The following is a 12,083-nucleotide window of genomic DNA, read 5'->3' on the forward strand; positions in this document are numbered from 1 at the left end:
GAAGCATCAGAGGACATCCCCACATGGACCAGTGACAGAACTGTTGAAGGTATGTCTTTGCCAGTTTCTTCTAAGCTCTGCTTTTCTGGAGTCTCTAGGGCAGGGCAAAGCTGGTTGATATTGTCTCTTTTTCTAGGCATTGTTCCCATGCCTCCATCTAGGGGCCTAAGCTGGGAAGCAGCAGGACATGGAGGAAATGTGTTTGTGCCACTTAAGGAGACATCGGTGGAAAGCTTTCTACGAGCTACCAATCCTGCCCTGGCTAAGCTACAGGTGCCCCGAGAGCAACTCTCTGAAGTTCTGGAGCAGATCCACAATGGTAGTTGCGGAGCCATCTATCGAGCCAAAATGAACACTAGGGACCCCGCTAAGCCGAAGAGTGTTGTCGTCAAGGTTTTAAAAGGTACAATGAGAAGTGTTAGACTTCCTTTCCCCTTTTTGCTTTTCTACTGTGAGCTCCTGACAGGCTTTGCAAACATGAAGATGTTCATCGACAGATAGTTGTGATCATAATTGTGCACACAAGAAGAAAGGAATAGAAGGTAGAAGTCTGAGGCAGAAATGTTCCTGTTAGGGTCTTTCTTTCTCTCGCTCATTCATGCCTATCAAGGCTATTAGATCTGATCTTTTCCATATTGTATGTTACTTGGACTGCAGTTCTGAGGTTCATTCTTTTCTTCACTACTTAATACCCTTTCCTGACACTGTATTTCTCTCTCTCTCTCTCTCTCTGTTTTTTTTTTTTTTTTTTTGAATGATATGGGTCAGTAATGGTGGATACATAAAACAGAACAAGGATAAGGTAAGTAAGAATATCAATCGAAAGCCCTAGCTAGTCATAATGGTTTAATGTAAACAGAACATCTGTCTATTTATGCAGACGAAAGGCCATCAAGTTCAAAGACCTATGACTGTCTGTTACCTTTGATAAAAGATCAATGACGTTGCGCTTCATCTTCTTCTAATTGGTCCCCTTTCTGTTTACTTTTTGTCTACACTCACTCCCCTGGGGGGCCTTGAGAATTGCTGTCCGAGGTTGCTTCCTGCTCCATGACTCCCACTTTACTGTTGACACTAGGACTGCTCACTACCCTGGCTCTTTTGTCCTCCACAGAACCAGTCGGGCTGCATGAGGTACAGGATTTCTTAGGGCGAATCCAGTTCTATCAGTACCTGGGGAAACACAAGAACCTGGTACAGCTGGAAGGCTGCTGCACAGAAAAGCTGCCACTCTATATGGTGTTGGAGGATGTAGCCCAGGGGGACCTGCTCAGCTTTCTCTGGACCTGTCGTCGGGTGAGCAGTAGGGTAGAAGTGTTAGGAGAAAAAGGATTAACCTGATTGATTAGCTGTTACCATGTCAATTAGCATGATAAATGACAAAATACAGAGACGTTATAATAGCACAACCGAGTATAGCACAACCGAGTACTTAAGTATCACCATCCAATAGAAATTTTTGTAATGATAAAAATGTTCTTTATCTTTTCTATCTAATATGGTAGCCATTAATCACATGTCACTATTAAACACTTGAAATGTAGCTGGTGTGACCGAGAAATTGAATTTTTAATTTTATTTCACTTTAAATAATGTAAGATTAAATAGCCACATGTGGCTAATGGCTACCATATTGGACAGTGCAAGTTTAGTGTGAGGACTTTAAACTCCAGTTCCTACTAGCTATGTGACTTTCGGCAAGTCACTTTTCTGATCCTGAATTTTCGGAATCTGTTAAATGAGAGTAATAATAAATTATTATAAAAGATAAGATAAATGATGTATGTAAAAACATAGCAGTGATTGGTACATAGCAGGCACTCAAAATGGTAGCTGTTATGATGATAATTAAATTATATAACAGTGTAACTACTGTTAGTAAAAATTGTAATTTGTTGTTGTTGTTAAGTGTGTTTCCCCTTCTGTAACATCACTGTGGTATACCAGGGCTGACTCAGCGGAAATTCAGCTAGTAAGTTTTGGATCTCAGACTCACATTTTTAAAAATTAAAATGTTCAATTAATACTTTTCCTTACAATTTCCCTAGCTCTTTATTTATATATTCTTCTTTCTGATGTGCTGTTTCCTGCATTCTCACTTGCTCATGCACAAGTTCAATATTAATTGAGTCTCCTCAATATGCTGATTATTGCACAACTGAATGTAAGGGACCCCATTAATGTCTTCCATCTAGTGATGTAAATAGGACAATGTGCAAGTTTTTAGGCATTTTAAACCGTTTTCAGAGTTTATCCATCTGTAAGCCCCAGCGGCACTAGCTTCTTTCCATTTTTCAAAAATATCCTGGTTCTCTATTTCAGATCATGTTCATACATTTTTTGGTTATGCCAAACTTCTCCTTTCTCTTCTTTGCATATTTAATGTCCACTCATCTTTCAGATACCATCAAAAACCTTCCCTGTCCCTCCAACTGAATCAGTTCACCTCTTCCCACTATCACATGTTCTCTTAGCACTGTGTGTATTTCCTTCATGGCATTTATTTATGTACAATTACTTGATTCTAAGTCCCACATGCCTGCCGCACAATAAGCTCCAGGAGACAGCAACTGTTTTATTTTTCTCATTCTTGTGTTGTGAGTTCCTAACATAGAATCTGGCACATTGTAGGCATTCAATAAAGATGTACTGAACTAATGTGCTAAATTAATCACACACACACATACAAACACACACAGCTCCAGAAAAATTGCTGCTTTATTCAGTGGATAATAAATCATTCTACTTCTTTGCAAATCTGAAAATCTCTTATATCAGTCTCTCTCTGAATCTTAGTTCCTACATTTTTGTATATTTTCCTTAGCTTTGATATTTGCATGTCAGAATATTTCTGCAATAATTTTTTTGGGTATCTGTTAACTCACTTTGCTATAATACTTTTTGTTTTTCTCTGTCTCTTTAGGATGTGATGACCATGGATGGTCTTCTCTATGATCTCACAGAAAAACAAGTATATCACATCGGAAAGCAGGTCCTTTTGGCGCTGGTAAGACAAGGCAAAATGACAATGGATGGTGGGGATTTTTCTTGTTAGCCCGGTATTTGATGCCATATTTCCCATATTTGTATTCCCAGACAGGATATATATTTTAAAGAAATTTAGATAGAAGTTAGGGGGCAGAAACTGAAGCACTGATAAATTGTTTTTAGCCCCTTCTTCATGAAATCACTTAGATAATATACTATAGGATTGGTAAATCCAGGCAGAAAGTAGTCAACTTAGGGTTTTTAGAAGAAAAAAGAAGGATTTTAAAAGGTTTCTCAGTCTTAAGGGTCTGATTCCAGGGCCAAGAGCTATATGCTCATTTACTTGATATTCTTACTTCTCATGTATACTAGTAATAATAGATGTAAAAGGAGCAAATGGGGAAGCAAGTTGGGAGAAGATATAGGAAGAGAAACTAAATGTGAAAAAGGCTGCATAACCAAAAGGAAGTATAAAACTTTATACCTGGAAAAAAAGAAACTAGTTCAGAACATGTTCTGCTGGACACTTGCATTGATACTGAATGTGATACAAGTGGAAGAGGAGGAATGAGAAGGGGCAACAGTGGGATCATTCCTTAATTGAACCAACTTAAATGAAAAGCTAGGATAAAGAACTCAGGGTTTTTTTTAAAAAAAATACCTTTATGAGAATTACTCAGGAAATTTAGATGATGATTTCTAGGAAATTATTTAAATAACTGTGTTTAAAATTAGCATTTGCTATAGAAAATCAGGGCTCTATGAAGCTACTATTTTAAGTATTTGATATATCTCGCTACCAAGAGGTGTGAAATATACCAGGGATCTAAGTGGAATCAGGAAAAGCTAAGAAAAAAGGAGGCAGTGAAGTGAGAAAAGAGCAGTAGGTACAGCTGAAGCTCCCATGGGACAAGGCAAAGAACATTTGACATAAATGAATATTATCTGTGGTGTTCGGAGTGGAGTACCTCTATGGTGTTGAGTGTTCCCTTGATAAAGCTAGGGTGTCAAGATACAGCCTAGCTTGTATTCGGAGCCATTATTGTCAAGATGCCCTATAGGGATCCGTTCATCAAGGCCCTGCATGACCTGTTACAAAACAATATGATACTATTTTTTCTTACTTTTAACAACCTCGAAGTTGGTACATTCTTTAATTCTTCTCATTAGAGTATAATATCTGTGTTCTACAACCTCACCAGAGACAGAAAACTGATAATGACTGTTTCCTTCACCATCTATGATCGGAAATTATCTACTTAACCTTTTAATTTTTCATACCATCCTTTTTGAATAATTATAGCCTTAATTTCCAGCTCTTTAGTCATGTATAGCTTTTCAGCTTCTCCGTATGCCTTGAATAGCTTGATGCTGGAGAAAACGACTTCAGCAAATCAATGTCATTGGGTGCAGTGGTTCTCAAGTGCTTTGTTGTCTGCACTAGAATCACTTCAATACTTCTTTAAAATATAGGTTACCAGGTTTCTCTTCCTAGATTTTGGCTTAGTAAATCTTGGGTGAAAACCTTACATTTTTAAAAAGTTCTCAGGCAATTCTGATTTGCAGCCTGGTTTGAAAATTATTACTAGAGTTGTTGTAGTACTTCCTATGAATTAGAATATCTGGTTCTGGTCACTACTACTCAATTACTGTGTAGCCTTGTGTAATCATTTAGATTTATCTAAAAGATAGTTTCCTAATTCACCCCATTCAGTTACCTTAGGGACAAAATGAGATGATGTAAAACTTTATATCAATTCGTTATTACAATACTCAATTTTGCTGTGTATTTATTACCTCATTTTGAGGACTGCTGTTAGAAACTTGGAACCGATTCCCCTTTCCAAAGTCTAGCTGGGTCCTATCTGAGAGGAAAGTGAAATCAAGAAGGGGTCAGGGTTTGACACAGAGTAGGTCATTATACTTTTAAAATCCAGTATTGATGTCATTTGGATCACCTGCTCAGTTTGTTAATCCTAAACATGATGCAAAAATGTCTGATACATTAGCATGCTTTGGAAGTGATATGTCATTATTAATGAGACTTTTTCAGAGTAGAAAATGTTCTAGCTTTTTTGAAGATTCCTAGGACTGTCTTTGTCTGTGACCCAAGCCATGACCTCAGACAGCTGATCATCTTTGATCTCATGTTGACAGGAATTCCTGCAGGATAAGCATCTGTTCCACGGGGACATCGCAGCCAGAAATATCCTGCTCCAAAGTGATCTTACTGCTAAGCTCTGTGGACTGGGCCTGGCTTATGAAACTCACACTCTAGGGGTCATCTCCTCTACTCAAACCATACCTCTCAAGTGGCTCGCCCCAGAACGGCTTCTCCTGAGACCTGCTGGCATCAGAGGGGATATGTACGGTTTGTTCCTATTGTTCGGATTTCTTCCTTTCATCACCTGGGTGTCCTCCCTGAACATAATTGGGTCTGTTGCCAATTATGTCTACAGATGAAATCTCTACTTAGAAGTCAGACATCAGGCAGAAATGTTATGTGACATAGTTCATGTTTGGTATCTGGCTGCAATCCTTTTTAGTGCCTTTTCAAGTATTCCTTCTAGAAATACTTGAAAAAAAAATGATTATTCACCTCAACATCTGAGGACTTAATCTAGTAGAATCTGTTTTATCTGAAGGAAGTGGATCCATTTAATCAAAAGGCCAGTCAAACCAGGAATTTTTAAAATTAAAAGAAATATACATATCTCAAATAATTTAGCCTAAACCATATAAGTGTATACATATAGAACATATAAATATCAATGTTTTGGAGGAGCAGCAAGGCTTCTTTTTATGAAGATGGGCCTCCTAAATGATATTATATGTTATATTTCTTGTATAAATAGAATCAGTAATGACTTATTTTTGAGTTCCAGTTTGGGATGATTCTTAATGGAGTGAGAAACTTGAAAACAATTTGATTGCAGACTTTTGTTGTTATTTTTACCAATTTTCTGTGCAACAACACTTTCTTTTTACCAACATATTTTTATGGACTATTTTTAAAGCATTCAACTTAGTTGCAACTTTTATGCACTTCTATTTAATCAGTTTATATAATATTTAATTGATGACACATTTATACATAATTATAGTTACATGTACAATTGACATAAACTGGAATGTAAAAAATCACAATTGACTTTTGGTAACTATATAATGCAACTACTTGGAGAAGCACATAGATGTAAAGTAGGATATCTTACTAGTCACGAGTATCATGAGCAGCAGAGGAAAGTTAGAACATCAGTTAATATTGTGAGTCAGTTAAGAACCTTTCATTGCTGCTTCACTGATGTCTGCTTTTCAGTAGAGATCTGGGGGTAATAAGCTTAACTGTAAAATATTACACATTTAATGATGATATTACAGAACGGTGAAATAAACATCTCTCAAAACATATTGCTAAGGCAAACACGAGGGTACTTCAAAAAGTTCATGGAAAGATTCATATTGTCTTTTAATTCTGTTTTTCCACACACTTTCTGAAATACCCTGGTGTCTATGCCAGTTATGCATAAAGCTTGCTCTACTGATATTTTTCCTAGGTTTAGTAGTTAGATCTCTACTGAGAAAATAGTGGACAAAGGATAAACCTCACTCGGCCTTGTGCTAAGAATAATGGCTGGAATTTTAGCAGAGAGGAATAGAAGGGATGAAAAAGAAGCAGTGGGAAATGTCTTTATGTTTAGAATTTGTTTGTGTGATTGCACACACACACAGACATTAACAAATATTTTTAAACATCTATTAATTTGAAATATAGAAGAAAAGAGACATAGACCCAGTCCTTAAAGAGATGAGCATCTAAGGAGATTGAATAGAAATGCTTTTTAATGGCACTGTTACTTTCCTTGTTTCATCAGACACTTACCCTTGATTATCCTTTGTTGCTGTCTTTATGGGATTCTTCCTGAAGGCTTCTAGTATTTAAGTGAGCTCTCTTTAGGAAAGGCAGAAATAGAAATTAAGTAGATGGTTTTGTTTCTTTTACAGCTGGTCCTTTGGGATCCTTCTCTATGAGATGGTGACTCTAGGTAAGGATGATCCCTAAGGTAGTGTGCACCTGTGTGCATACATGCAGGTGTGTTTATTTGGGTGCTGGACGATGTATGCTTTGAGAAAGGGTTTCGATACAGCTCTGGAGTTTGAACTGGGCTGACATACAATCCAAGCCTAATTCCCGAAATAGAGTTGTAAAGTGATGGATGATTCCCTTCTTTTTACTCTCTTCCTCTTTCCTTTCCCCCAAAATTACCAATTCCAAGGGATGTTTTCAAATCTCAAGGATGATTTCCAGAGTGATCTTGTATAAACATAAAAATGTTTTCTTCTGACTTATTAATCCATTTGATTGAGAGACTACAGCACCTCCCCATGTTATAGGGAGTGGAGGAAAGGTCTTATTTTATTACTTTCCTAAAGACTCAAGATTCTCCTAACTTGTCAGTCCTTTTCCTCCAAAAAACCTTTTCTCAAAATTCACTAATCTATATCCTTAATTGATCAGCAGGGAGCAACTATATTTTATCTAGTATTTTTTCTATAGCTGTATCTTTTTCACACAATTAGCCTAAGTGGATGGAAAATAGTGTTAGTTAAAGTTCATAGTGTTAGAGGACCCTAAAGTTCTCTTGCTACTCTCATTGTTTTCATACTGTCAGGGGCACCACCGTATCCTGAAGTCCCTCCTGCCAACATCCTACAGCATCTTCAGAGAAGGAAAATAATGAAGAGACCCAGTAGTTGCACACACACTATGTAAGTGGCTTTTAAAGGTCTGCTCTATCTTTCACTCCAAATCTTCTTTGGTCCCTATTAGTCATGCCCGTTTCAAAGTGAATCACATGATGTTCAACTGATCACATGTGCTAATGTACAGCTCTAGACCAAACCTGTGAAGCAAAACACATCTACTCAAATACCATATATGCATACATATCATATATACACACATATTCATACACAAACACCTCCATACACAATATTTAGGCAACCACTGATGACTATATTAGGAATCTAATTTTGATAAAGTTTACTCCCCCAGAAGCTTCTAAAATATATAGTAAGCAAACCAAACTCAATGCAAGTACAGTAGGGTTTTATTTGTCTAAATGTCAGTCTTCTGCCAGCCTCAGTTCAAAGACAGCTGTCCTAAAATCCACTGCACTAGAGTTATTCATTCAGAGTATACCAGCTCTTATTTAACTTTTAAAAATTACTGACTCTGTTTTCTCATTTCTCAGCACACAAAAAAGGGACAGTTGGTGAACGAACCTAGAGGCAGAAAGTAGAAAAATTTTTAATGATATGCCAAATTATATTACCAATGAAGCTCAAAAAGGGACTGTTATGAAACATAAGAATAGGTTAAATTTTGCATAAGAAGGCAGCAGAGACATATATTAACATTTCTATTAGAACTGTTGCCATTTTGCAAATTTTTCAGCATTGAAGGGGTAAATTTCTAGCACTTGGTTTTCTCTACAATAAACAGTTACAGTGTCAAGCAGATTATAACAATTTAAGTATCTTAACTATACAAGGGTACTTAAAGTTCATGAAAAGATTTGTATTATCTTGTTTTCTTTTTTTCCTTTTTGTTGGCTGGCCAGTACAGGGATCACACCCTGGACCTTGGTGTTATCAGCACCTCACTCTAACCAACTTAGATGAACAGCCAGCCCGTATCTTTTAATTCTATTTTTCCACACACTTTTTGAGGTAGCTTCATGTATATGTATATATACACACACACACACATGCACACACACATACACACAGAGATAGTAATGCTGTTTGGATATACTAAAATGAAATTGCTTACAAATATTTCTTGCAGGCTTTCTATGTGTAAAAGGCTATTCTTGATACTTGAAGGAGACACTTTAATGGCAAAGTACCTGACCTTAAAGAACATAACATTTTGATGAGGAGATATCTAAAACAACATGAAAAACCAACATAAAATATTTAGCAATACAGTAGAATGATTAAAACCTCTATCTCAAGTCTAGGGTAAAAAAGATATGTGTTCAGTCCTAGCCCTGTTACTTTATTGTACATTGTTTACAATGTAAACAATATATAGTGAAAAACCTGTCCTGTCTTACTGTTTGTAGTTTGAAAAATCTTAAATCATTCCTACTATAAAAGAGTGCCCATTGGGAAGATGATATTAAGAGACGTGATATAAAGAGGAGGAGAAAGAATATCAGTTTATCAGTTTCTGGGAAGAACATGAGACAGAGTAAAGAGAAGGAGATTAACAAATTACAGTTTTTTTGTTTTAAATTAAGTTCTGTTGGGAGAGAAGACATGTTATTAACACACTTGCCTTGTCAAGGAAGTCAGTTTCTCTTGTTTCTCTCTCAGGTATAGTATCATGAAGTCCTGCTGGCGCTGGAGTGAGAACGGCCGCCCCTCACCCAAAGAGCTACGCTTGCGCCTAGAAGCTGCCGCTAGAACTGCAGATGACAAGGCTGTTTTGCAAGTACCAGAGTTGGTGGTGCCCGAACTATATGCAGCTGTGGCCGGTATCAGAGTGGAGAGCCTCTCCTATAGCTATAGCATCCTTTGAAGACCTCCAGGCAAGAAACACTTATGGGTGATTTTGTACTCTTGAACCAATTCCTCCAAAAACAAAGAATGGACTTTCTAGTGGGACATACCGGAAGAAATGGGACATGGGTCCTGGATCTTCCCTTACACATTTCCCTAGAAATCTGAAGATTGCTGGATGAGGCTCTACACACCACATGCCTTTGAGCTGAGAAGTACTGTCAGTCTCATCTCCGCTGTCCCAATCCTAAAGATGCTGGGTAGAAGGGTTGGAGTGTCATTGCAAATGAGATTTTAGAAATCTGTAATGTTTATTGGGTCATGGCAAAAATAAGCTGGTTCTTCCCACCTCCAGCTAGTTTCCTCCAGAACCATGTTTTTATTTAGCCTCTTAAAAGGTCCAGGGAATTTGGGAACAGAAATCCAATAAAGGAGTTGATGAGAAAGAAAATTCAAGGTTCTGTTTGCTCAGGAATATAGGTTTGAAGCAAGAGAAGGCAGAGGGACATAAAGTTCTTCAGTCCTGGTCCTTTCAAGTAGGGTTGGAAGACAACTATAAAGGAAAACATCTGAGTTTCCCCTTGAGTACAGATGGTCCCCTTTTATCTAATGCTGTACAACTTTTAATTAGAAGCTGGAGGAATCATTTCATGATTAAGAACATTCAACGTGTTTTGTTCATCAAGCTAGATTCCTAGTCCCTATAAGACTAAGGGGAGTAACCCTAGAGAGCCAAAGTTAGATCAGTGATGAAAATGTTGTGTGTGAGCGTATGTGTGTAATAAACAGGAAATGTGGCCCTCTTTTCCGGGTGGAATCATGGAGGGTGTCGAAGAGAAGAAAAAGAAGGTTCCTGCTGTGCCGGAAACCCTTAAGAAAAAGCGAAGGAATTTCGCAGAGCTGAAGGTCAAGCGCCTGAGAAAGAAATTTGCCCTAAAGATGCTTCGAAAGGCAAGGAGGAAGCTTATCTATGAAAAAGCTAAGCACTATCACAAGGAATATAGGCAGATGTACAGAACTGAGATTCGTATGGCTAGGATGGCAAGAAAAGCTGGCAACTTCTATGTACCTGCAGAACCCAAATTGGCATTTGTCATCAGGATCAGAGGTATCAATGGTGTGAGCCCAAAGGTCCGAAAGGTGTTGCAGCTTCTTCGCCTTCGCCAGATCTTCAATGGCACCTTTGTTAAGCTCAACAAGGCTTCCATTAACATGCTGAGGATTGTGGAACCATATATTGCTTGGGGGTATCCAAACCTGAAGTCAGTAAATGAACTAATATACAAGCGTGGTTATGGCAAAATCAATAAGAAGCGAATTGCCTTGACAGATAACAGTTTGATTGCTCGATCTCTTGGTAAATATGGCATCATCTGCATGGAAGATCTGATTCATGAGATCTATACTGTTGGAAAGCGCTTCAAGGAAGCAAATAATTTCCTGTGGCCCTTTAAATTATCTTCTCCACGGGGTGGGATGAAGAAGAAGACTACTCATTTTGTGGAAGGTGGAGATGCTGGCAACAGGGAAGACCAGATCAACAGGCTTATTAGAAGGATGAACTAAGGTATCTACCATGATTGTTTTTGCAATCTGTTTAGTTAAATAAAGTGACTACTTTCAAATTGAAAAAAAATAAAATAAAATAAACAGGAAATGTGGAAACCAATCAAGGCTCAGTAGCTCAGATGGACTTTAACAAGGGCTAGAAAAGAATGTGATCTGCTATGGAAAGATGGTAGATTCTAATTTTAAATCATCCACTGATGTACTGTGAAACTTGTTTTATGAAATAAATATTTATTGAGTGGAAGTAGTCTTTTCTGGTATACAGCTGCCAAAATCTCTATAATAGAGAAGATGAATGTAAATAAATAGAAATTAATGTTAATAGGAAAATTCAAGAGACAACCTACATTGTCTGAAAAGAGATCATTTATGTGTAAAGTTGGGATAATACCTACCTCGCAGGGTTGTTGTGAGGATTGAACGAGAGTATGTATTTGTACAATATCTGGTACATAATATGTGATCAACACGTGTTAGTTTCCTTTCTTTTGCCCTTCCTAACCCAGGTTGTTTCATATCTTTTTCATTTAAAATCTACTGTGGCCAAGAAGAGAACCTCGGTCTATGATATGGTAAGGCAGGACATGCCTAAAGATGGTGGTATAGTACAAGTACCACATGACTAAAATGATGAAGTCGACATTTTTGTGTGAGCTTTTGGATAATGATAGCAGTCCTCTCCTATTTCAAAATATTAAAAATACCACGATGAGGACAATTCTGTTGAACATGGTGATCTGTAATTTTAAGGAGCATTCTGGGTATCCTGCAAGCCATCGAAGGCTGCTAAAGAACAGACAACTGGAAGATGAAAATGTTGTAGAAGTTGGAATCCTGATGGAGTCATGATGAGTCAATGAAATGAAGAATGATTCTTGCCATGGTGGGTATACCACAATGACTAATCAGAATTTAAAATGGGTAGTAAGTGGCAGTAGGGAAAAGTGAAGAAGGTT

The 12,083-nt window shown here is 37.5% G+C and overlaps 2 protein-coding genes across 3 annotated transcripts in view; both read left to right on the top strand.

Moving 5' to 3' along the window:
• The window catches only part of STYK1 (serine/threonine/tyrosine kinase 1), a 75,357-nt gene extending 65,007 nt beyond the window's left edge, over positions 1–10,350 (top strand). For both annotated transcript variants that reach the window (XM_063074817.1, XM_063074818.1), the window contains 7 exons: positions 137–403; positions 1,115–1,296; positions 2,924–3,007; positions 5,146–5,354; positions 6,994–7,034; positions 7,662–7,758; positions 9,373–10,350. In XM_063074817.1, the coding sequence (XP_062930887.1) occupies positions 137–403; positions 1,115–1,296; positions 2,924–3,007; positions 5,146–5,354; positions 6,994–7,034; positions 7,662–7,758; positions 9,373–9,577 (1,085 nt within the window). In that variant the 3' untranslated portion in view covers positions 9,578–10,350. The remainder of the gene's footprint in view (positions 1–136; positions 404–1,114; positions 1,297–2,923; positions 3,008–5,145; positions 5,355–6,993; positions 7,035–7,661; positions 7,759–9,372) is intronic.
• A 21-nt stretch (positions 10,351–10,371) lies between these two features.
• LOC134360439 (large ribosomal subunit protein uL30) lies at positions 10,372–11,183 on the top strand. Its single transcript, XM_063074819.1, has one exon. The coding sequence runs from the start codon at positions 10,378–10,380 to the stop codon at positions 11,122–11,124; it is 747 nt and encodes a 248-aa protein (XP_062930889.1). The 5' UTR covers positions 10,372–10,377; the 3' UTR covers positions 11,125–11,183.
• The last annotated feature ends 900 nt before the right edge of the window (positions 11,184–12,083 follow it).

Source organism: Cynocephalus volans, chromosome 12 (genome assembly GCF_027409185.1).
Source record: "Cynocephalus volans isolate mCynVol1 chromosome 12, mCynVol1.pri, whole genome shotgun sequence".
Lineage (NCBI taxonomy): Eukaryota > Metazoa > Chordata > Mammalia > Dermoptera > Cynocephalidae > Cynocephalus > Cynocephalus volans.

Bases quoted from the DNA above. Each gene is read 5' to 3' on its own strand.
- LOC134360439 (XM_063074819.1), top strand. From the start codon at position 10,378: ATGGAGGGTGTCGAAGAGAAGAAAAAGAAGGTTCCTGCTGTGCCGGAA.